General features: G+C 47.5%; 2 protein-coding genes across 5 annotated transcripts in view; both read right to left on the reverse strand.

Moving 5' to 3' along the window:
* Window positions 1-24,705, reverse strand: part of ARHGAP22 (Rho GTPase activating protein 22) — a 270,307-nt gene that overhangs the window by 201,172 nt on the left and 44,430 nt on the right. For both annotated transcript variants that reach the window (XM_065551601.1, XM_065551600.1), the window contains exon 3: window positions 12,140-12,227. In XM_065551601.1, coding sequence (XP_065407673.1) covers window positions 12,140-12,227 — 88 coding nt within the window. The remainder of the gene's footprint in view (window positions 1-12,139; window positions 12,228-24,705) is intronic.
* On the reverse strand, window positions 7,915-10,452 carry LOC135972694 (myb/SANT-like DNA-binding domain-containing protein 2). 3 transcript variants are annotated; one of them, XM_065551617.1, is made up of 3 exons: window positions 9,479-10,055; window positions 9,194-9,271; window positions 7,915-8,484 (listed from the first exon to the last, which is right to left on the reverse strand). In XM_065551617.1, exons 1-2 carry the CDS (start codon window positions 10,053-10,055, stop codon window positions 9,237-9,239), a joined length of 612 nt encoding a protein of 203 aa, XP_065407689.1. In that variant the 3' UTR covers window positions 7,915-8,484; window positions 9,194-9,236. The 3 variants fall into 3 exon arrangements, with proteins under 3 accessions (XP_065407689.1, XP_065407687.1, XP_065407688.1); XM_065551615.1 differs by lacking the exon at window positions 9,194-9,271 and having other exon boundaries at window positions 9,479-10,452; XM_065551616.1 differs by having other exon boundaries at window positions 7,915-9,271.

The following is a 24,705-nucleotide window of genomic DNA, read 5'->3' on the forward strand; positions in this document are numbered from 1 at the left end:
CCCCAGTCAGTCACCAAAGGTAGTGGAAAAGAGGGACATTTGGGAGAGATGAAGAGAATGGAGAGAAGGGTGGGAGGTAGAGGATGGGGGCTGGCCATGGAGTGACAGATAGGGAGAGAGGTAGGGTGTGAAGGGCAGAGCAAACAGCCAATCAGGAGATGCCACATGTCCTGCAAACTGAAGAAGGCAGAGTCTAACGACATCAGCCTTGGTCAGGGGTTTATGAAAGCTGCTCCAGCCAGGGGCAGCAGGGGAAGTGTCTCTGCTTTTCGGAAGACATTTGGGCTTGGTGCCCCAAGGGGTGTTCCTTCCTCCTCGATCTGATCTGGGGTGTACTCACTCTGCTGGTCACACTGCTGTCTCCAGTCTCATTCCATGCAGATCAAAAGGTCAAGATCATGACATACTAAGTAAGAACACTGGCCAGTGTCGCTGAGCTTTAGTCTGGGAGTTTCTTCCAGCCCAGAGTGATAAATATGCTCCCAGGGGGCCATGCATACAACCCCCTGAACTCCGCTGCTTCACCCTGCTCCACCGGGAGCCCCTTACATTGCCCAAAGGAATCAATCCCATGCACCGAGTGCGGAACAGAATACCCTGCCTGGAGAAGCACATTAAAGCCATGGCACCTCTACACTTGTGTCTATAGGCTGTGCAAACCAGCCATGGGGGAGGGTGGGTGAGCAGCAATGGGTATCAGCTTTCAGCACTAAAATATTCCTCAGACCTGCCAGCCACAGGGAGGGCATTGGGGGACTGATCCTGCAAACACCAGTGCTCAGAAGTAATCCTTACTGGGATATCTCCATTGAAGCCAGTGTGGCCAGTGACATACATAGAGATCCTGTACAAGTATGTGTCAGATCAGGCTGACAATTTAGAGTAAGGCTGATTATGGGTCCCCTAGTTTTACTGCTTCCTGTTTGGATCCATAAAAAAAGCCCAGTGTCACACAAACGCATGCCCAGAAAAGCAGAGACAGTTGTCAACACTGGGCTTCTGGAGTTCATTGAACTGCAGGCAGCAATTCTGATTTCCTGCTGTAATTAGAACATTGAATTATTTTTGAATGGAGGCATTAAATATTTTTTCCCTCTAATTATTTTAATTAAAGCCTGATGAGGCAGGGACTGGGGAGGAAAGGACGAGATGACTTCATGTGTCTTGTTCTGCTGGGCCACACATGGCTCTGTGATTTCAGGTTTGTTGGTAACGTTCATCGTGCCGTGACAAAAGAAAAGCTAATGTCTCCCAACCTATGGCGTGATCGTCTTTAGTCATACGCACCAGCCCTCACTCACTGAAGACACAAAAGTCTGTCCATGGTGCTGCACTGCGCGCTGAACTCCGGGAGGCAATGTGGCAGACACAGATGGAAGCCCTCCTGGGGAGCATTTGCAACACCATGCATAGAGAGGGGGCAACATCCTTGCTGCTCTGCCTGGCCCGTTCACCCTGTTCCCCCCGTTTTTGGGCATACAGTGCACGCGGGAACAGGGTTTCTTGTGGCTCTGTGCAAGGTCTGGATAGGACCCAAATCGGGTTCCACCCTGCTCACTGCACAAGATTTGGCTAGAACCTGGCCCTCAAGTAAAGTGGCTTCAGTAGAGCTACTCACTTGAGTAATGGCTTCTAATAAGAATAACGATGGCAGAATTGGGCCCATAATCTTTTATATCTGCTGTGAAAGTCATGCCACAAAACATGGAATTTAATTTGAGCAAATCACAGTAATTCCATGGCTACATTTTCTTTTTAAAAGGATTGCCAAAGTCCTTGTGGTTTTGAAGATAACCTTCTAAACATGTGGCAAGTGTAACTGACGCACTGATGTCTGTCTGAGTCTGCAGGCAGCCTGAAACAACAGCTCTAAAGGAGAGGTATGAACTTCTCCATTCACCTCAAGGTGCTGTTAACTCTGTTGTCATTGAGTTTCAATGTAAATAGCAATGTTATTAACTGTCACATTAGCAGAAAGGCCTGGCCAGTGTATTGATTCATCATGGTTGGATGCAGCGGGGGACATTGTGGTGGGAGGCAGCGTAGCGGTTGGTTACCATCAGGGGCTGTTCAGAGGCCTGAGGTACTTTTGCCCCATCCTCCCCACAGCCAAGCACCTCAACTACCTCCTCAGCCCCATTCTTATATGCCTTCCTTGGTCCCAACAGTTCCTTACCCTCCACCCTATGACAACCTCTAAGGTAAGCATTGCCAACACAGAGATCTCTGCCCCACTGAAAATGGAACATTTGGGGACAGCTTAAAATCAGTTGAACTTACCAGGGAAATCAATATCCCAAGGGACTTTGGGGAGACACTATCATTCAGATTCCATTGCTAGTGCTGACTGTGCCTGATTCTGCAGAGGAACTTCCAGCCTGTGTCAGACGGTTGCAGAAACCAGGAGGCCTGGCAGCTGAGCTTAGAGCCAGCTTGCCACAGGGCATTAGTGTATCATTTCCTGCCAGATCAGAGGCTGGGAGCAATCATTATTCTAGCAGCGCTCCCCCTGATCTCTGGAGAGACCAGGCCTTACATTTCTAAGCGTATTATTCTCTATTAGATGCTTCCAGCATTGCTTACAGCATTTTACCATCCTTGTGTGCTCTTGTAACCCAGGCTAACGCTGGCTTTGTCTCCCACCACTGCCTAGATTTGAGGCAGCTACTGCCTCCATGGTTTAAGTCTGTTACTGCCTCCATGCTAACAGAGCTGGTCCTTCACCTCCAGCAGTAGTAGTTTACTCTTTTAGATCCAGAGATCCTGGGTTCAGTCCTAAGTTCCCTGTAAGCTGCACGGCCATGCAGCAGGCTATTAAGTGCCGCACAGGCGCTCAGGGAACCCTCCCGGCTGGGACCAGCCACGGCCTGGGGAGAGGCGCCCCTCCCCCAGCCCCAACTCAGCCCCAGACCAGACCTGCCATGGCCGGGGAAGGGGAGCCTATCCCACAGCCCCAGCCCCAGAGCTGCCGAGGCAGGGAGAGGCGCCTTTCCCTCCCAGCCCAGGTGCTGCTGTGGGGAGAGAGAGTTGGGGGGAATCCTCTCTCCCTACCGTAGCTCCGGGGCAGCCTTCACCCCAAACCCCTCATCCCTGGCCCTACCCCAGAGTCCATACCCCCAGCTGGAGCCCTCGCCCCCCCCCCCCTGCCCAAGCCCTGAGCCCCCTCCCACACTCCAAACCCCTCAGCCCCACTCTCACCACATGAATTTTGTTATGTGCACCAGTGGTTGGAGCAGTGGCAGTTGGGCCTAGTAGTCAGTGCGGTGGCAGTCAGCCCAGGAAATGGAGCTAGAGGTCAGACCCAGAATCAGGAGTCAAGAGCAGAGTCAAAACAAGGCAAGCATAGGACTGGGAGCTGGGCTGGAGCAGGCTGAGGCCGGTGGAGTCTGTCACCACTATCAGACAGGGGAGAGTCCCAAGGGCAGACTGAACAGGTGCTATGGCTTCTGTGAGGCTTATACACCTGCCCTCCAGTCACCAGACCAGCTCCTGGCTTGTGGATTGACTGAGCCTAGCACAGGAATGACTCACCCACTGCATGTAGCTTAATCAGGCTTTAGCTCAGGGACTCCTCATGCAGCCAGCCTTCTGCCTGCCAGGGAGTGGGTCACTGAGCCACACCCCCAGCTCTCTAACTCTCCTTTGGCTGGAGAGTAGCTTCACAGCCTCTCTCATGTCCCTAGTTAACCCTCCTCCCAGCCGCATTATACAGCTTGGAGAGGGACTCAATGAAACATGAATAATACTAAGTGCTCATCTTTACCTCTTGCTACTCAGCAGAAAATCAATACAGGCTCTGTTACAATACGGGACATGCTGTTACTACCGGCCCTGTGTTTTGAGGACACTGCTACAGCAGCCTGCGGCATAGAAAAGCTGATAAAGGCCGAGCAGCAGTTCTGGGAACTAGGCTACCGCAGGCCTGGCTATTAATCACACAGTTCTTTGCAGGTGGCTTGTGCCAGAAAGACTTTATGAAGCCTCAGCGTTTCCTTGTGGACCAGGTAAGACAAATCTTCCACCCTTCCGCTGTACCAGACACTGGGTTTCTGCAGACGCCTGGTGGCAGCAATATTATCAGTAACGATAACATACTTTGCTCTTGGATTTCTTCCTTTAAAAAATTCTCCCCGTCAGTCACATGCACAATAAAAACCATTAACACACACAGATTGCCCTTGTTATGCCAAGATCCCAAACTCCACTATGAAGAGTGAGTATTGTTTTCCTTGCAAGTGTATAACCCCCATCTTAAAATAGGGAAACTGAGTCATAGGGTGAAGTTCCCCCGGTCTCATAGCTTAACTGGGTCAGAGCTGGGGACTGAACCCAGATGCCCTGACACGAACACCTAGACTTTAGCCATACGATCATCCATCCTTCCTCTCCTATACAGCATCCATTAAAGAGCTGTGCATGGCCGGCAGATAACTGCCCACAACCAAAGCCATTTCAAATAGCACACACAAAACAATGACATCTCGGGCCAAACACAGCCTGGGGCAGGTGTGGTGCAAGTAGGATATGGACAGCTCCAGGCCACATCCACCAATGATGTAAGTGCCAAGTGACACTCTGCGGATGTGCATTAGCTAAATATAGACTTTTCAATAGCCTCATCACCATGCTATCTGAGCAGCTCACAAATATTAATGGCCATAGTCTCACAGCACCCCACTAGGTAGGGAAGCTTTATACAAACTTTCCACAAGCTGAGCAGAGGTACAGAAAAGTTAAGTGATTCACCCAAGATGTCTTTAGTAACAGCAGGTCCCAGTCTAGTGCCTTAAATACAAGGCCACCCTTCCCTTGTGCGCAGGCTAACAAGCTTCCTGACCAACAGTAGACTTTCTCCCAAAAGATCCCAAATCACTTTGCAAGCTAGCCACACGGATCGCCACATGAAATGCAGCCACTTTTAGGCTGAAACAGGACAGCTGTTTAATGGGGCACAGTAACACCTTCTAACAGTTGAAGGCAGGAAGTGAAAAAAATAACCTCTTACCCCAGTTGAATTTGCAGGACAAATGGAGAGCTGCCAAAAGCTGAAATTCAGCCAGGACAATAGAGTTAATACCAGTTGCTACTCTGATAAAGATGCTGTGAGATCTTGAATAACCAAGCTTTGCTTTTATGGCTCATGTGAAAGGCACGTCCCAGGCAGTACAAAGATAAAAGGTTTAGAAAAATCTGACCTGGGAGGAAAGTTAAGAAGACTGGGCATGTTTAGCCTTGAGAAAAGACGACTGAAGGGGACCTGAGAACAGTCTTCAAATATGCTAAAGGCTGTTGTAAAGAGGACAGTGATCAATGGTTCTCCGTGCCCACTGAAGATAGGACAAGAAGTAATAAGCATAATCTGCAGTGAGGGAGAATTAGGGTAGATATTAGAAAAAAAACTTTCCAAATATGAGGAAAGGTAAGCACTGGAATAGGCTTCCAAGGGAGGTTGTGAAATTCCAATCACTGGAGGTTAAGAACAGATTAGACAACACTCGTAAGGGAAAGCCTGCTCTAGGTTTACTTGGTTCTGCCTTTGTGCAGGGGGGCAGAATTAGATGACCTTGTGAGGGCCTTTCCAGCCCTATGTTCTCTGAGGCCTTGTCTACACTACGAGAGTAGTTCGATTTTACTTGCATCGAATTTTTGTAATCGATATTGCAAAGTCGAACGTGTGTGTCCACACTAAGGACAGTAATTCGACTTTGTGCGTCCACACTAACGGTGATAGCGTCGACATTCGAAGCGGTGCACTGTGGTCAGCTATCCCACAGTTCCCGCAGTCCCCTCTGCCCATTGGAATTCTGGGTGTAGCCGGCAATGCCTTCTGGGTAACAAAATGAGTCGAGGGTGCTTTTGGGAAACTGTCGTCATCCGTCCATCACTCCCGCCCTCCCTCCCTGAAAGCGCCGGCGGGAAAACAGTTCGCGCGCTTTTCCAGTCATTGACAGCGCGGACGCCACTGTACTCCGAGCATGGAGCCCGCTGCGACCATCGCTGCAGTTGTGGCCGCTCTCAACGTCTCGCAGCTTATCATAAAGGTTTCCCTGAGGCAGATGCAGAAAAGTCAGGCAAGGAGGCTACGGCACCGCGGTGATGTCCTGAAGTCTGAGAGTAGCACAGACCTGTCAGAAAGCAGGCGACCCAGCGCCGAGGACATCACAGTGGCAATGGGTCATGTTGATGCCGTGGAACGGCGATTCTGGGCACGGGAGACAAGCACTGAGTGGTGGGACCGCATAGTGCTGCAGGTCTGGGATGAATCCCAGTGGCTGCGAAACTTTCGCATGCGGAAGGGAACTTTCCTGGAACTTTGTGAGTTGCTGTCCCCTGCCCTGAAGCGCAGTGACACCCGGTTGCGAGCTGCACTGAGTGTACAGAAGCGAGTGGCCATAGCCCTGTGGAAGCTTGCAACGCCAGACAGCTACCGGTCAGTCGCGAACCAGTTTGGGGTGGGCAAATCTACCGTGGGGGTTGTTGTGATGCAAGTAGCGAAGGCAATCGTTGATGTACTGCTGCCAAAGGTAGTGACCCTGGGAAACGTGGAGGCGATCATAGATGGCTTCGCAGCGATGGGATTCCCAAACTGCGGTGGGGCCATAGATGGAACTCACATCCCTATCCTGGCACCGGACCACCAGGCCACCCAGTACATTAACCGAAAGGGATACTTTTCCATGGTGCTGCAAGCACTGGTGGACCACAGGGGACGTTTTACCAACATCTACGTGGGATGGCCGGGCAAGGTTCATGACGCTCGTGTTTTCAGGAACTCTGGTCTGTTTAGACGGCTGCAACAAGGTATTTACTTCCCGGACCACAAAATAACTGTTGGGGATGTGGAGATGCCTATAGTCATCCTCGGGGACCCAGCCTACCCGCTAATGCCCTGGCTCATGAAGCCCTATACTGGCGCCCTGGACACTGAAAAAGAACTCTTCAACTACCGGCTGAGCAAGTGCAGAATGGTGGTGGAGTGTGCTTTTGGCCGTCTCAAGGGGAGATGGAGAAGCTTACTGACTCGCTGTGATCTCAGCGAAACCAATATCCCCATTGTTATAGCAGCTTGCTGTGTGCTCCACAATCTCTGTGAGAGCAAGGGGGAGACCTTTATGGCGGGGTGGGAGGTTGACGAAAATAGCCTGGCTGGTGATTACTCACAGCCAGACAGCCGGGCGATTAGAAGAGACCAGCGGGAAGCGCTGTGCATCCGGGAGGCTTTGAAAGCAAAGTTCCTGAGTGAGCAGGGTAACCTGTGATTTTATAGTTTGTGTACTGAGAAGCTAAACCTGCCCCCGTTTCTTTACCCAGGTAATGTTGACTATCCTATCCAGTTACATACCCCCTTCACCCCCCCTCCAACACACGTGTCGAAATAAAAATAGTTCTACTTTGTTAAAGCACACCGTTTTCTTTAATACTGTTTTAGCGGGAATTTTTTAAAACTGGGACGCAGACTGTGGTGCGGGGCGGGTCTAGTGTTGTGATGCGAATGCAGCTTCTAAACTCAAGGATTGACAGGCTCCGCTGCGGTGGGATGCTTGTTTCAACGGAGCCTGTCACCCCTCCTGATCGGGACTGTGTGTATGGGAGGTCTATTTGACTTTGTGGCAGGGGGAGGACGGTTACAGATCCCATGCTGTGTGGCTCTGTGATCCTGTCTAAGGACCGGCGCTTAAGATCTGTAACTGCCCTCCCCCGCCACAAAGTCACAGAGCAACCCACCCCCCCCAACATTACATCAAAACAACCTCCCAGACTAACCGGGGCAACTAGTCACTGCATCACTGCACTGTGTATGTGCCCTGCTGCTGTGCCTGCCCCCGACTATGTACCCTGCCAAAGGAGACTGTCCTGTCCAATTTCCAACCCCCTTTCCCCTCCTCCTCCAAAAGAACATGATTGAAACAGTAGTTAACAGAAACGAATTTTTTATTATCAACTACACATGGCATTGGGAGGTGAAACTTGGACGTGGGCTTGTGTCAGGCGGGAAGGAAAGAACTTTTCAAATTTTGGGAAATGAGAGCCTTCTGCTACTAGAGCTCTCTGCAGGGGTGGAGTGAGAGTTAGCAGGGACTCTGCCGCCTCTCCTTCTTTGCACTTTGGGTGAGGTGGGTATGGGACTTGGTGGCGGGGGAGGGCGGTTAGAGATGGACTGCAGCGGGGCTCTGTCCTCCTGCCTCCGTTCCTGCAGAACATCCACAAGGCGCCGGAGCGTGTCCGTTTGCTCCCTCAGTAGTCCAAGCAGCGTTTGAGTCGCCTGCTGGTCTTCCTGCCGCCACCTCTCCTCCCGATCCATGTTGGCTTGGTGCATTCGGGTCAAGTTCTCCCGCCACTGGGTCTGCTGTGCTGCCTGGGCTTGGGAAGAGGCCATAAGCTCAGAGAACATGTCCTCCCGTGTCCTCTTCTTCCTACGCCTAATCCGCGCTAGCCTCTGGGAGTGTGATTCCAGGCTAGGTTGTGAGACAGTCGCAGACGGGGCTGTGGAAATGGGAAAAAGGGAGTGAATTCCTCTGAAAGATAAATGTAGTTGTGAACAAAGAACATAGTCTTTCTCTGTGAACAAGACCATGCACAGCACCTTTCACATGCGCACTCAGCACAAGGTCGAATTCTCGGCCTTCGCATTCTGTGCCTGGGGTCTTGAACAGCACATTTGAGAAGCGAGGCAGCACAACGGAATTTCTGTTGCAGGCAGACATGGTAAGCCGTACACTTGTGGCAGTTTAAAACTTTTATATTACCACTGGCCTCATTTCACATTTAAATCAATGTCAGTCCCTGCTGCCAGCAATCCGGCAAGCGGGAACTCTGCCCCTGTCCCACCCCCTCGCGGCTGTCCCCGGGAATGATCCCTTTCGGCTGCCCCTCTCCCGCCTCCACCGCGTGGCTGCAAACCAGCGGTGACAGTTCTGTAAAGGAACGGGAAAGCAGTCCCAACACTAACATTCCCCTACCTAATTAAAAGCAGGTCACCATGGCCGACATCACCCTGATGAGGATCTCCGAGAGCGACAAAGAGAGAATGCTCCGGGAAAGCCTCCAAAGACCAGGGCCGTATGCCGCCCTGCTGTGCAGAGCAATGATCCCCGAGTACCTGATAATCTCGTGGCGCGGCAACGTGTCGTACTTCGGAGGACCCAATAAGGCCGCTCTCCCCAAGAACCTCATGCAACGGCTTTCAAGTTACCTCCAGGAGAGCTTCATCGAGATGTCCCAGGAGGATTACTGCTCTATCCCCGCACATATAGACCGCATTTTACTGTAGCTGCAGTAGCAGGGAATACACAGTAGAGCGGCTTGTGCAGGACAATCACTGAAAACCGGACATTGCTAGATTTCTTTTCAAAACTTGCACTGCCCCTTACTAAACCGTTAAGCGCCTAGGGCACACTAATCATGAACAACCCATTCTTTTAATTGTTAATATTCCTGTTTTGTTAAAAATAAATGTTTAGATGTTTACAACACTTACTGGCTGATCCTTCACCAGATTCTGTGTCCGGGGTAATGGCTGGGGACGCTTCGTAGGGGATCTCTGTAAGGGTGATGAAGAGATCCTGGCTGTCGGGGAAATCAGCGTTGTGAGAGCTGCCAACTGCCTCGCCCTCCTCATCTCCTTCCTCATCTTCCCCGTCCCCTAACATGTCTGAGGAACCGGCCGTGGACAGTATCCCATCCTCAGAGTCCACGGTCACTGGTGGGGTAGTGGTGGCGGCAGCACCGAGGATGGAATGCAGTGCCTCGTAGAAACGGGATGTCTGGGGATGGGATCCGGAGCGTCCGTTTGCCTCTTTGGTCTTCTGGTAGCCTTGTCTCAGCTCCTTGATTTTCACGCGGCACTGCGTTGCATCCCGGCTGTATCCTCTCTCTGCCATGTCTTTAGAGATCTTCTCGTAGATCTTTGCATTCCTTCTTTTGGATCGCAGCTCGGAAAGCACGGACTCATCGCCCCACACAGCGATGAGATCCAAGACTTCACGATCAGTCCATGCTGGGGCTCTCTTTCTATTCCCAGACTGCACGGCCATCACTGCTGGAGAGCTCTGCATCGTTGCCAGTGCTGCTGTGCTCGCCACGATGTCCAGACAGGAAATGAGATTCAAACTGGCCAGACAGGAAAAGGAATTCAAATTCAAATTTTCCCGGGGCTTTTCCTGTGTGGCTGGTCAGAGCATCCGAGCTCGCACTGCTGTCCAGAGCGTCAACAGAGTGGTGCACTGTGGGATAGCTCCCGGAGCTATTAGCGTCGATTTCCATCCACACCTAGCCTAATTCGACATGGCCATGTCGAATTTAGCGCTACTCCCCTCGTCGGGGAGGAGTACAGAAGTCGAATTAAAGAGACCTCTATGTCGAACTAAATAGCATCGCAGTGTGGACGGGTGCAGGGTTAATTCGATTTAACGGCGCTAACTTCGACATAAACGCCTAGTGTAGACCAGGCCTGAGTCTATGATAGCACCACGCTGGGAAACTGATTAGAAGAAGGAATGCCAGGTACTAAGCGCTACCTCACTTCCTGGAGGTCTCCCAGCTCCCATGCAAATAATGACCCAGCCCCCACCCCCATTTGGGGTGTGGAAATACAGCCGGTGCAGTGTGGTACAGCCTGTCTGATGTGTCACTCACATGAGTATTTATGACAGACAGTGAGGGAGCAGAAAGTGTCCTACTCTTCCAGGAAACTTCTAGTGAGTCAACTAGAATGCTGTTGCGGTGGCATATTCTGATGGCCTGGCTGCTGCAGTAACTGAAAGCTTTTCAGCATCGTCTGTCTCCCATACTCTGCCTGATACTGTGACAAGAGGAGTTGAGATAGAACATGGGCCATGGAAGTCCTGCTGGGTTAGATAGCAGGAGCAAGGCCCCCGACACACTGTTAAAAGCACATCTGCCTCCAGTGCTAATGCACAACTGCTTGGACAAATGTACCCTGCCTTGGGAGAGCCAGTCCATTTAGCTGTAACTGTATTAGGCTGGAGTTTGTTGAGATATGATAGCAGCAGCAGCACCGTGGGGAAACAGAACACTAAGGAAGGAGACAGCTAATCCATGTTGGGGAGATGGACAATGTGAACGGCAAAGCAAGCAACCCACCAGCACATGTGAACCACTGCTACAGAGTGCACCGACAACCTCAGACACCTTCCTTGGCTCCCCATTCCTTCCAGGAGCTCATTCATAAATCCCTCCACATACTAGCTCCAGCCAACCTTATAGGCTCATCTATCTCCCTTCTCTCTCCTCTTACAGTGACCTCAGTTTCACTGCTATTGGTGCAAGAGCTTGCTCCGCTGCAGCTCCTGCGATCTGCAACAGCGTCCCTGAAGCTCTCAAATGCATTTCAAATTCCAGCAGAAGGCATCCTTGTTCCCCCTTGTCTGTGTCTCTAAATTGCTCTATCCTCTTTCTTGCATCCATCTCTGTAACTGCATTGCTGAGCTCTGGAAAGCCTTTTGGGATAGAGCCCATATAATAGATGTGAAACAAAATAAAGCTGTAAAAGGGAAGATTCTCTCTTCCAGAAGATACAAAAAGGCACAAGATTTCCAGCTGCAGGTAGCATACAGGACACAGGGGACAAATGTCAGTCACATACTGCCCCTGGAGACACCTGTGAGATGACGTTATAAGGACTCGACTTGGATAACAGAATGACTGACAATAACCCTTAACCCAGAGTCTTAAGGCTATGATTTTCAGATGGTCCCTTTGAACATCCCAGTCTAAATTACTATGAACCACTTATGGGTCCTTCTTCCAAAATTAACCTACAGGTTAAAAAAATACTGTATACTGGAATCAGATAAAAACATTGTAAATTTATTTTCATGGGATCAGTGCAAACTTTGAAAAGCCAAGATCTTCCTTCCAACAACCTGGTAAATCTGTGACAGAGCAGAATGTGTCCCTAAATATACCTAGAGCTATCAAATCAGTCTATGGTAAGTGATTACGTGGCAGATAAGACTAGGTCTGACCTGCTCTACAACAGAATCAGATGGTTGGATACTGTGCATATGGCATCAGACCTCTCAGAACAGAAACGTGCCTGGCTGGTCAGTTACTGTGTTAAATGGCGGTTGTGAGCAGGACCATGTCAAGTATGAAGGAAAAGGAAATGCTGGCCTACCTGGGGCAATTTCAAAGAGGTGTTTCCCTGGTTCCTCAGGCTGAGGGGTCAGCTCGCTCACCTGATTGCCTTGCAGTGGAATGAAACCCTGTAATGGACACAGAAATACCAGTGAAGGGGGAAAGGCCTTGAGGAAAGCAGGGAAGGGATGATAACACAGAACAGGGTTTTGCAGATTTAGACCTCCCTCTCCCCCTGATAATCTCTCTTTTCCACCCCACCCTTTTCTTTCTGGTCTCTCCCTCCTTCTCTTGGTCTGCTTGTCTAACACTTGCCTCCTCTGTCCTTTCCCACAATCTGGCCACTGTTGATGCAAGAGTCTTCTCCTTTCCCTCAACTGATATTTCTTACTGAGCCCCAGCATGTTCAGTGCTCTACAATCAGAGAAGGAGACACTTGCCACTCCAAGGATCTCTATTTCTGACATCAGCACTACCTCTGCCATTGGGAACAGCCTTCCTGTATCTCCCTGTCTGCTCATGCCATCTCTTATTAGTCTAGTCTGAAAACATCTGTTCTCCTTAATTTCCCTCTCACTCTGATTATGGTCTAAAAGCCAAACTTCTCATTCGCAGGTGGCTAAGGTTACGCACCAACATCCATATTTAGGTACTCAATAAGTGGCCAGACTTTCAGAGGTGCTGCACACCCAATAGCTCTCACTGGCTTTCTCGCTGCACATGGAGTCATTTGAAGTGGATCAGCTGATCCAAATTCCCTTGGACTGTGGAGGAATTTGAATCCTGGTCCAAACTCCTCTCTCCATTCCCAAAAATCCCAGGCTGTATCTTGAGAGAGGGCTGAGCCACTCCATTTGCTTCCATGTCCAAATGCCCCCAGAGTTTATGGCTGTCTGCAGCTGGGGGCACTGATGGACCAATGCTATATTTGAATTTGCCAGAAAGGCCTTTAGAGTGATGTCACAGCCATCCACCATCTCCCAGTGGTGCACAGCTTGGCCTCCCATTACCATGGAGAGGAAAGTCCCTCCCCTTATTATGGGCCGGGAGAGGAAGCAGCACTTCCCTTTAAAGTCCTGCTATGGGAGACCAGAGAGAGCTGGCTAAAAAGTTCTCAGTTCAGGTTCTTAGGAATCTATGTGAGGTGAAGAGGGGAATGGCTGGCCAGAGGGGCTGGCAGACGAGAAAGGGAGTGAGGGGCAGATGGGCCACATGGAGGTCCTGTCCCCAATGAGCCCACCTGCCTTTGCAGGAAGCTGTTTGTGGCCCAGTGACAATTTTTTCCACTACAACATCCAGATTCCAAATGAGAACGCTGAGCAGCACAATGTTCACCCTGCAGTCATCATTTATATTCATGCACACAGTTGTTATCGGCTTTCAAATCATTTTAACAATAGGCAAACCCGAGAGACAATGGAGCGTGTATAATATACAATGCTGGTAATCAAAATCAATCCCAATTAGATTCTCCATCTGCTTCCAAGTTTGTGTTATTCGACTAACACAATTCTGGTATTTGATGGGGATGAGAGAATCCAGAATTTCTATTAAAGGAATAAAACCTGCCATGTGACCTTTGCATTCTTCCTTGGGTAGCTGGGAAGACAGTAAATTAATTTTTTCATTTATGTTATTGCATAATTTTTTCTCTAGCGTTGCCTTTTGGAATAATGTCTTTTGCACAGTTGCTTTCTTTGGAGAAATTACTGTAATAAACCAAGGAGCCAGCTGGTATTAAATGTAAATGAATTAAGCTTTTACTCTTTTCTTTGAGTGTATAATGTTGAAATTACCAGACATAAATTACCGAAGCAGCAATTCTTGAGCTGGAAAATATTGTCGGCTGGTAAATAAGCTCGGATTCATCAAGCTTCATGATGCAATGAGTTGGGACTCACTTTGATACAGCCCACTTCATTAAAATTACTCACTGCTCTGAATGGATGGATCAGCCTGTCACTATAGAGGGGGCAAACAGGCATCTCACTAAAACCTGGTAGGGAATGGAGAGTCGGGTCCACTCCTAACAAAGTAGTGGGGGAGGCAGCCCCCTTGTCAGAGTGGAGTTGTCTGGCCAACTCTTGTAGTGGCCTCCACGGACTCTAGAGGGAGCTTTATTCAGCTCCCCTTAATGAGGGAGATTAGTGTCAATTGAGAATGGTGACACTCAGGTCACTCAGGAAAGACCCACTCCAGAGTTTGATACTCCATTCCAGTGAATTACATGTTACAATCACTCTAGAGTTTATAAGGCTACGGTCCAGTGAACTAATAACCCACTCCAGAGTTTATGGTACTCCTCAACTAAGGAACAGACAATAACAAATGCTAAAAAACCCACCAACCCTATGCATCATTAAGGTTAACAATCACAAAAAGTTGGGAAATGCAAAAGTTAGTTTCAACAGCAAAATTACCTTGGTTACACTGCACATAATACCTAGCTCTTATGTAGCACTTTTTCATCCATACATCTCAAAGTACTTACAGCAGAGTATCATTATCCCCATTTTACAGATGAGGAAACTGAGACAAAGTGACTTGCCCAACGTTACCCAGAAGGCCAGCGGCAGAGCAAAGAACTGATCCCAGGTCTTCTGAGTTCCAGTCGTCTATCCACTAGGCAACACTGCCTCATCTGTGTTGTATATTTAATGAAACACACTATTGCTTTCGTTTGCAGAGAGTAAGAGGAACACTGTACCAGAAGAAGAGGAAGCGAAATGATATCACCCAACCTGGTTAGGGGTTCTGCTGGGACTTTCACTTTTGCAACCCCTGCCTTTTTGTTATTTAAACTGTGCAGTCTTGATGCATTTTCATGTCATTTTCTCAATTTAATTTCCCTGGATTTTCAAAGAATTCCCCCCCTGTACTTAATATAATTACAACAGATGGGTTTGCCTGATTTTTTTTTAATTGTTAAATTCTTTATGACTCTGAAAAATTTGCATTTGAAAGAGAAAGGAAGGATGGAGTTGCGTCTCAGAAAGCCAACAGCTGGCACACAGTGCTTGAAATCAGAGTGTTAAGAGAGCTGGCCAAGCTCCGGGAGGGACTTGGACCATCTACTGCTGGATGGCCCACCCATGGCTCCTATGGCAGAACAGCTGTCAGGAGGCGGCTGATGAAAAGGTCTCAAGACTTTGGGGTACATGGGAGTATCCCATCTGAAACACTGGAAAGGCGGGCAGAGCTCACCAGAAACCAAAGGCCCACCCCCCACAGGCAAGGGAGGGGCCACAGGATAGGAATCAACTGACCGCATGGGACAAGAAGAAAACAGGAGCAGGAGTGAGGGTTAAAACCTGGGAACCGAATAGGGATACTGAGCAGAGAACCCCAGGCAACACCCATTGCTCCACAAAGGAGTCTGATCATAGAATCATAGAATATCAGAGTTGGAAGGGACCTCAAGAGGTCATCTAGTCCAACCCCCTGCTCAAAGCAGGACCAATTCCCAGCTAAATCATCCCAGCCAGGGCTTTGTCAAGCCGGGCCTTAAAAACCTCCAAGGAAGGAGACTCCACCACCTCCCTAGGTAGATGACTCTGCCCAGAGGAACTCTGCCTCAAAGCAGACAACTAGGAAACGAAAATAGGTCCCTGGAGCTTACAGGTTTTTAAGTTAGCTTCAGCTAAGATATCATATCTAGCAGGAATGCAAGGAACCTATAGGCCTGAACCTTTAAGTTATTAGTGTAAGCAGTAAAGACCATAAGCCGTAGCATATAGTCACTGCTGGGAAATTTACACAAGTCACAAGATGGCATAAGACATTTTGCTCATTTTGCAATATGCAGTTTTGTTGAGATCTTGCATAAAATGCTGATAGGTAAGTGCAAGAAGTCAGTTGATACTAGTTTTGGGGTATTTCGGGACAGGAACATCAGCAAATGCATAATTGCAACAGTAACCGACATATATGCTAATAAATCTGGGATAATTACTATACCAAGCTGTAGGACAAGGACAGCCCAACATTATTAGGGTGCGGACGTTAGTTATGGGCAAAGGATGCAGAACACACTCATGAAAATTCATGGCAGTCTTCAGACCCGATAATAGGACCAACCACAATCTAGGGAAACGAGACCTTGACCACTGGACTCGCATGGCATGACAGAGACAGGAGAGAACCCCTGTGGCCCACCACCTGCCTTCTATCCCGAGGTGAGTCTGATATGACAAAGGAGGTCAAATGAATATTGCACTACTGCTATATTCTTGTTTGAATTGGAACCTTTGTGTTTTTACTAACAGTGTTAAAATATTGAAAACTCAGCTTTTCCTTAAGGGTGAGTGATGCCACCATGCATGTTAGGGTTCCCAACCAGTCAGTAATTCTAATTCTACTGGTGCTACAACCTATCAAACTTCAGAGGTCTAATCAGTTTGCTAATTAGGGATTTAAAATAATCAATATAGCCAATAGATGAGGCAAGACCCCTCAGTCACAGAGAGTCTCCCTGTGAAGCTGTCTCCTCCTGGACTGGAGGAAGTCTCATGCCAATGTCGAACATGATATCAGGCTGATGGTCCTGAAGACTGAGGTCCTCTATTTATCTACATCTAGTGGAAAGGACAATCTCCCCAGTGCTGCCCTGTCAAAGAGCCTCATTGCTGAGCTAGAGGGACCACGTTTAAGGGTGAGAAGGGAATTCAGTTTCCATGGCCCATTCTTTCTTTGGCCTCTTGTTTTTGACTTGCATCAAGGGAGCTAGTTAGATAAAACAAGACAAATACAGATGGGTTACATCAACTCCCTTGGCTTCAGTTGAGCTTCACCAGCTTACACCAGGATTGGATTTTAGAGCTAGCCAAAAATATCTTACACAAAAGGTTTTTCCGTTGAAAAAAAGGGTTTCCTTCTTTGAAGGTAAAAACGGTTTTTGATGAAGATTTGTGGTTTTGTTGAAAACCCAAAAACCCAAAGATTTTTCATTTTAAACCCAAATTTGTTTGAGCTTTTGGTTTATCATCAAAAACTTGAAATTTTTCACATGTAAATGAAATCATTTCCCAGACAGGTCTACTGAATTTGGCCCAGTATTTTGACTCTCCTAGACAGAGAACCCATTCTCTTCTAGGATTTGCACATTATTTACAGTATGCCAGGTTTAGCCCAGGAAGAAATTATTTGGATGAAATTAAGATAATGAATATACTGCTACCAAGATCTTCACCTAAACTGCATAAGCACAGCATGGCAACTTAACTAGTTGACCTTCCATTAGCCAGGGAGCTGTCGGATCCAGCACTCCACATCATTAATGAGACTAAATGCCACAGCTACAACGACTGGCTTCTTCCTCTTGAACTCTGCATTTGTCAGCAGGACCTAGATCAGGAATATGCCAATGAGCACTAAAATGTCATTAATGCAAACATGCTGGGAAAACATGATTCAACTCTCTATTGCAGAGACAAGTGTGCAGGAAAGGGCCTTTAAGGGGGAAAAAATTATCAAGAGAGCATAGAACTGACTCAACAAACTTTTTCATTCAGTTGAAGGCCATGTGCTCATCAGCCATTAAGTGGGCAGATACAATATAATATAGACCTGTTAGGAGTTGATCATCCAGTTATTTTTAGTTAGAGATGGGCACAAGCCTCAAAGTTTAGACCAAGATTGCAAATTTCCCCAACGCTCAGGTGTGTTCTCATCCAGGTAATCTCAGATTTTGGCCTGACGTTCCATTTTATTTTTTGTTCATTCTAACATAATATCTATGACTCTCACATTACTTCCAATTCTTGCCTGCCGTAAGGCACATGGACTTCCAAAGCTGCTGGCAATGATGGGAAAAAGGATAAGGAAATTACAGAGGGAAGCAAAAGAGCAAGGGAAAGGAAGTATTAGCCAACTGGTGTTTCAGAATTGCTTTCCGGCCCCTCTCCTGATTCAGCAAAGCATTTAAATACATGCTTAACTCCCACTGATTTCAATAGGATTTCAGCACATGCTTAAAGTTCAGAATAAAGACCATTACAATTTCCTGTTTTGGGACTTAGTGCATTCCCCTTCCAGGATAAACAAAGAGCAGTGATCTGGCTGGAGGACGAGGCCACAGAAAATGACAGATCACCGTGGAACCAAAACGGCTAAAGGGAGCACTAAACTGGAAAAGCGCCTGCAACCCCACACCTGAACGTGCTCTGAAGGTGAGAGGGTTGTCTACAGGGACATTTTGGTGGGGAATCAATGAGGGTCTCTTTTGCCCAGCCTGGCTTTTTTCAGGCAGCTTGGAAATCAATACGGCCAAATCAGATCTATTCTAGGCAAAGTCCATATCGACACTGACGTGTCAGCATTAGCTGTTTAACTGCTGATCATTTTAGAGAATTGAATGGGTGGGGGGGGGGGGAGATTTGGACATCTAGAGCAGGGCGAGTCAAACATTTTCCATCAGCATTGATTTTTGAGGGAAAATTGGGTTTGTGTCTAAACAATGTTTTTCATAAAAAGTGTCTTTCTGCAGAAAATTTAGATTTTTCATCGACAACCCAAATGCCTGAAAACTGGAATGTTTCGGACAAAATGTAGATATAGTTTGCTGTGGCACATCATGGGAGTTGTAGAGTGGTTTCCTCCTCCCCGTTCTCAACTATGGGCTGGGCTTAACAGCCAGGTTACATGTCCCATAATGCACCATAGCCAGAGAGACTAGTGCATCATGGGAGATGCAGTCTGACCAGGGAGCCTAGCCTATAGGGGACAATGGGGCCTTGAGGCACCTGAACCACATTTCCAAATCAAGATGGTTTTGTTTTCATTTTTTCACTGAAAATTCCAACTTTTCAGTGAAACTTTTTGATTAAAATGAGTTTCCCCTCATGGTCTTTAATATTTTCCATGGCAAAAAGCCCATTTTTCAACCAGCTCCACTGCAGAGGGAAGAACAGTGGAGAGACACAAAGACAAGGAAAGGCAGAGAAAGGGGGGGTGGAGAAGGAAAAGAAATACAGGGTGGTGAGAAAACATAGCAACAGAGTGATACTGAACAGGACTATGAGGTAATGAATAACTGGAAGGCCACGTATTAATGACAGACCATATTTTACCCTTGATCTTTGTCCCAACTACTGACTGATGTCAGCGAGAGATCAGCAGTGGATCGAGGATGACATGTCTTCAGTTCATCCCCCAGCCAATAAAAGGTACAAGACACAAGCTTGAAATCTGAATTCAGATTTTGGACATCCTTGAATTTAGGTAGAGGTTGGATCAAGAGCTGCAGTTTGGCATTCAGGCCTCTCTCTGGAAAGTACTTTTAGGTCATGGGTGCATGGTGAAGGGATAGATTGTCACAGCAGCCTCCAGCGTGGTCTTCCCCACCTGCATATTGTCCGGCTGCACTGGGTGGAGTTGCTCTCTTACAACTGCTCCCATCAGGTGATCAGAGACTTCTCTAGTGGATAACAGAGTCTAGCTCGCTACCGTCCAGTCTTTCTGGCATTTTGTAAAACACCCTGTAAATAAACTAATAGAAAGTAGGAATGATATGAAGAATCTATATAAGCAGGCAGGGCATATTGATTCCATCAGCAGCTGTCACTGGTAGTGAAACATTACTGAATTTAAACAGATTGATGTGACTTCTCCACCAGTCAATCAGGCTGCATTAGCAACCTTGCTCAGGAGCTAAATTAACAATGGTTTAAATCAGTTTCAATATCACAGGGGCCAACTTCTGTATACCAAAGCAGAGTAAACGCCACAGGTCCAGAAACAAAAACACACCAAATCCTAACTAAACGTACCTTCCTGAGCATTCTCTGAGGGTGGGCAGCTGGCCAAAAAACCCTGCTGGGTCAGGGGTTCAAATCCAACCTATGTCAATACTAGCTGGAGTTACCACCGTCTCACAGCTGTTTAGTGGGCCTCTATGAAATGAGTTCTGAGGACAAATCTACACATCACAGAAACCCCCATTTGGATTGTGTCAACAGAGAGGCCAAATACAGTAAAAGCTTTGTTATCTGGCATGTTGGGGGAATGGAGTTCAGAGTGCAGGAGCGGATGCGGGGTGCAGGCTCTGGGAGGGAGTTTGGATGCAGGAGAGGGCTATGGGCTGGAGCAGGGGTTGGGGTGTAGGACGGGGGTCAGGATGTCCCTGCAGCTCTCATTGGCCACAGTTCTCAGCCGATGGGAGCTGTGGAGCTGGCACTCGGGGAGGGGGCAGTGCACAGAACACCCGTGGCCGCGCCTTGGCCTAGGAGGCAGAGGGAAATGCCAGCCGCTTCTGGGAGCTGCATGGAGCCAGGGCAGGCAGGGAGCCTGCCTTAGCCAGGCTGCGCCGCTGACCAGACTTTTAACAGCCCAGTCAGCAGTGCTCACCGGAGCTGCCAAGATCTCTTTTCGACCAGGCATTCTAATTGAAAACTGGACGCCTGGCACCCTATCTACATCAGGGAACGTTACAAAACATTTCCCTCTAGTGCAACTGCTGGTTCAGTTGTACCAGCATGGGCCCCCCAATATAGACAAGTCTCCTGTGGTCACACATTTTACTTTGTTAGCCTCCTCTTAGCACCGGTAGGATTTTTTGGCAATACTGCTCATGTCCATAGAGTCAAACTGCAAGAGACACTGCTGGGTGAAGGCCTGGAACACAGCCACTTTCTGGAGCTGTATGAGTGTCAAGCTTTGGTGTGTAGATTCTAAGGCCAGAAGGGACCACTGTGATTATCTAGTCTGACCTCCTGCGTAACACAAGCCAGAGACTTCCACTGCTGCTGCTTTGGCCGTTTGATATATTTCTGTACTCAGAGGAACAAGAACTCCACGGTTATTGTGAAAGCAATGCAGCCTAGGGAAAAATATCCTGAACCTGCAACTACTCATTTCTCTCCCAACAAGGAAACAACTCACTCCTAGAGTTCAAACTTCTTCCAGTGGCTTGGAAGCAGTGACATCATTACAGGGACAAATCTGTTCACCACACCTCCTGTTCCACTCTGACCCAGGAAAAATGGACAGCTGTTTGTGGTGAATCTCAGGTAATCAGCCGGAGTGTCTTTTGGGAAGAAGAAAGGAAAGTGGGTCAGAGTCCTATGTTTCTCACTAACTTTTTTTTTTGGAAGGGGGGCAGTGTTTGCATGACAGTAAAAATTTGTGGGTGGCCATATTTTAACCTGAGACATCAGCAAACTAGGGACCTCCAGAGCCAAACACATTGTTTAAGCTGTAGCAGCTCAAAGAGCCAAGGCTCTTTAACTAGGGTGTACAAAATTCACACCCTCTGCTAATCAAGCCCAGCAGGCGACCCGTAAGACACGCTGCCCAGTGGATTACAAGAGCTTCAACACTAGGAGCAGTATGCCATTGATAGAGTGTCCAATCTGCTCAATCAATAAATTGCATGGATATGCTCTGGTTATTTTTAGAAGGTTGCCTGCTGTTTGCAGAAGCAGAGACAAGAAGAGAAGATTCCCAGAAGCGGCTGGCTGTCCCCACAGTGGTTTGTGGCAGGATAAAGCTCCACCATGTTCTACATAATGTATGATTTTGCCCACTTTGAAACTGCCGCCACGCTGCTGCTAAGTGCCGTACGGTCTGTTAGGGCCAGTGGGGCTGCGTTGTATAGATGCTCCTGCCAAGACAGGGGCTGGAAAATGGAAGTATGCAAATACACTTCAGGTCTCAAAGCACAAGGAGCCAGGCAGCGAAGTGTGTCAGCTCCTTAGGGGCTGGGCTGAAATGTCTGATTACTACCAGGTGTCATCCGGCAGTTTACTAATCCCCATTATCTCAGTGAGATAACTCCAGAGGAATCTAGAATTCCAATCCTAAACAAGTCAATAAAAACATTTGCAAATGCTTGACAATGTGCTTTGATCATTGCTTATTATATGTATTATAATGGTCCCACTGTTCCTCTCTGCTCCTGTCTGCTCATTGCTGCATCCACCTGTTGTGTCTCATTTCAGATTGCAAACTCTTTTGGGCAGGCACCATTTTGTTACATGTGCGTACAGCAACTCCCACAATGGACCTTGATCCCCAAATGGGCCTTCAGGCGATACTGCAATATAAATAATTATGATGACAGTGCAGGGCTAGGTTATCTGTCCAAAAACCACACAAAACTGGGGATGGAATCTAGGGAAAAGACAGAACTCCATCAAAATCCAACCTGAAAGTTGTTTGTTTTTTGAAAAAGGGATGAGAATCAGTTAAAAAAAATCCAAGAGATAAGAATAAAAAACACCCCACACCCACACTGTAAATGAGGGTCACTTAAGCTAAAAGACACAGTGAAAGCATCTGTAAGATACAAAATGAGGAAGCAAAGGAAAATCAGAGCCAAAAACAATTCCAAGGAAAAGAATGGAAAAACAAGAAAAATCAAACTGAAGCCACCTCCGCCCAAGTACAATAGACAGAGACAGAATCCTGGCGCATTTTGGGTGCTCGAGATCCTTAAATCATTTACAATATAAAATGTTCAATACAAAAAGAGAACAAAAAATTAGCTAGAGACCTGCTCCTGCTCCCCTTGAATCAAAGGGAGTTGTGCTACTTGCTGCCAGACCCATAGCTTCTTTAAAATACCTTAAAATACACACCCACCCACCCCTTTCTCTGGACCATCAAGAAACCTTTCAGGTGAAAACCCCATTTAACACAAGGAAGCACCTGCTACCTGAATGGCAATGTTCAAGAAGGGCAGTGCCTATAAAAGTTCACTCTGTGACTTAGACTGGGGAGTTTTGTTTGTTTGATTTAAAAATCAAAACTTTGCCATTCTTCTGGAAAGCACCCGTCTATAATTCTTACAAGGGCCTTGGATCAGCCTCAGTGCAGTGCCCAACTACTCTAGCACACGTCTTCTAAGGAAATAATGCATGCTGGGAAAGGCTAGCTCCGGGGAGTGTTCTGTCATGTCCAGGAAATCTGATGCCAAAGCTGGCTGGATTTACTAAAATCGGTTGTTTTATATATCCATACACAAGGAGCAAAGAGATGCTTTTAGCCTGAATGGATTCCTGTAGATCAAGAGGAGAAACAACCAAGAGTTAAATCTCCATGAGAGACCATGGGTGTGTGTGTGTGTGTGTGTGTGTGCGCGCGCGCACTCTATGACTTGCAGTTTCTGAACTGAACACACAAAGGCTATTGTCTCTAGTAGACAAACTCTTAGACAATATCAACATTTCCGTACACAGACAAACCCATAACAGTTTCAACCATATGCTTTACCTTAATTATTAGTGCATCAGCTAGAGATGGCCCAGAAACTATAAGAACTACTCTGCTCTCCCCTGAAACTTTGCACATATCTAGAATCAAACTAAATGTTGGGCTAATTACTCTTCCCCACCACCCACTGTTTTTTTTTTTCTTCACATGCAGCAGAAATGATGAAATCCCATGGCTGAGATTTTCAAGTCACTTAAGGGATTTGGATGCAGAATCTCTATTAAAATGAATGTGAATAGGTATCCAACTCCCCTAGGCACATTTAAAATGGTCTCGGAGCTGGTTGCAGGAGGTATTCTCATGAGGAGCACAGTTCTCCTGAGTTTTTCCTGCCAAGCTTTACCAGACTCAGGACAACAGGGTAGTTTGGAAGAGCATGCAAACTTATGCGTGTGTGTGTATAAGAACCAAACCTTCTGAAACTGACTCCTCGCATTTAACTCTGGGCTCTTGGTTCTAGCATGTATAGCTTCCCACAGGCTCAGTAATGGCTCTCAATGTGTGGGTGTGAGGTGGGGAGCAAGGAGTCCCTTTGTTGGACCCCCCCGCCTTTACACACATATTCCTTCTCTACTGCTAACGCCAGAGCCCTGTGTTTCTCATAGTGTCATTTCTCTAAGAGGAGCATATTTACAGAATTTTCTGTAGAGAGCTGGAGTCACAAGATTTCCTTTGAGCAAACAATGCAGAATCCATAAACTAAGTTATAAATGGCATCGTCCAAGGTTCGTTATCCCTTGTAGTATTATGGCGGCCTCTGACAAATCTTAGTAGGCTTCGGTAGATAAGCAATCAACACCTGAGCCTCCACGGGAGGTCAGATAAATAACCTGCAGGAAAGATCAATGGGGTGGTGGGAAGTTCGGCTAAGCTAAGCTTCACCTCCCCCCGGTATTTGCAGATCATGCTGAATATTGACATTAGCAGAAATGCAGATTTTAAAAAACAGCAAGCGTAACCTAAGAGCTGGAGATAATTAGGGATTAAAAAAAAATTGACCTAGTACCATGAGGCCTTCAACAAGGAAGGTCTCCCAAGGTCACAGCTGACCTGCGAACAGACAGCTAAGTTTTCATCGGTCATTTCCCACCCATGCCACTTTAAAGTCCCAATCCACAATTGTCTACAGGGCTCTGAGAAGTCACACACTTCCAGTGACAAAATTCAGCAGATGCAGTTCCTATGATGTAAAATGGTAAAGAAATATCCAATCAGGCACTCTGATGTGACTTACTTTCTCATAGGACATGGGGTCCTCCCAATGACTAGGCAATGCATTCAATATTGAAAGGAAACAGCTTTACAATTAACTTTCAGTTAATTTTGTCAATAAACCTGTGGAACTCACTGCCACAAGTTACAACTGAAGAAAAAGATTTGGGGGTCATGGTAGATAAT

This window comes from Chrysemys picta, chromosome 7, assembly GCF_011386835.1.
Source record: "Chrysemys picta bellii isolate R12L10 chromosome 7, ASM1138683v2, whole genome shotgun sequence".
In the NCBI taxonomy this organism is placed as follows: Eukaryota; Metazoa; Chordata; order Testudines; family Emydidae; genus Chrysemys; species Chrysemys picta.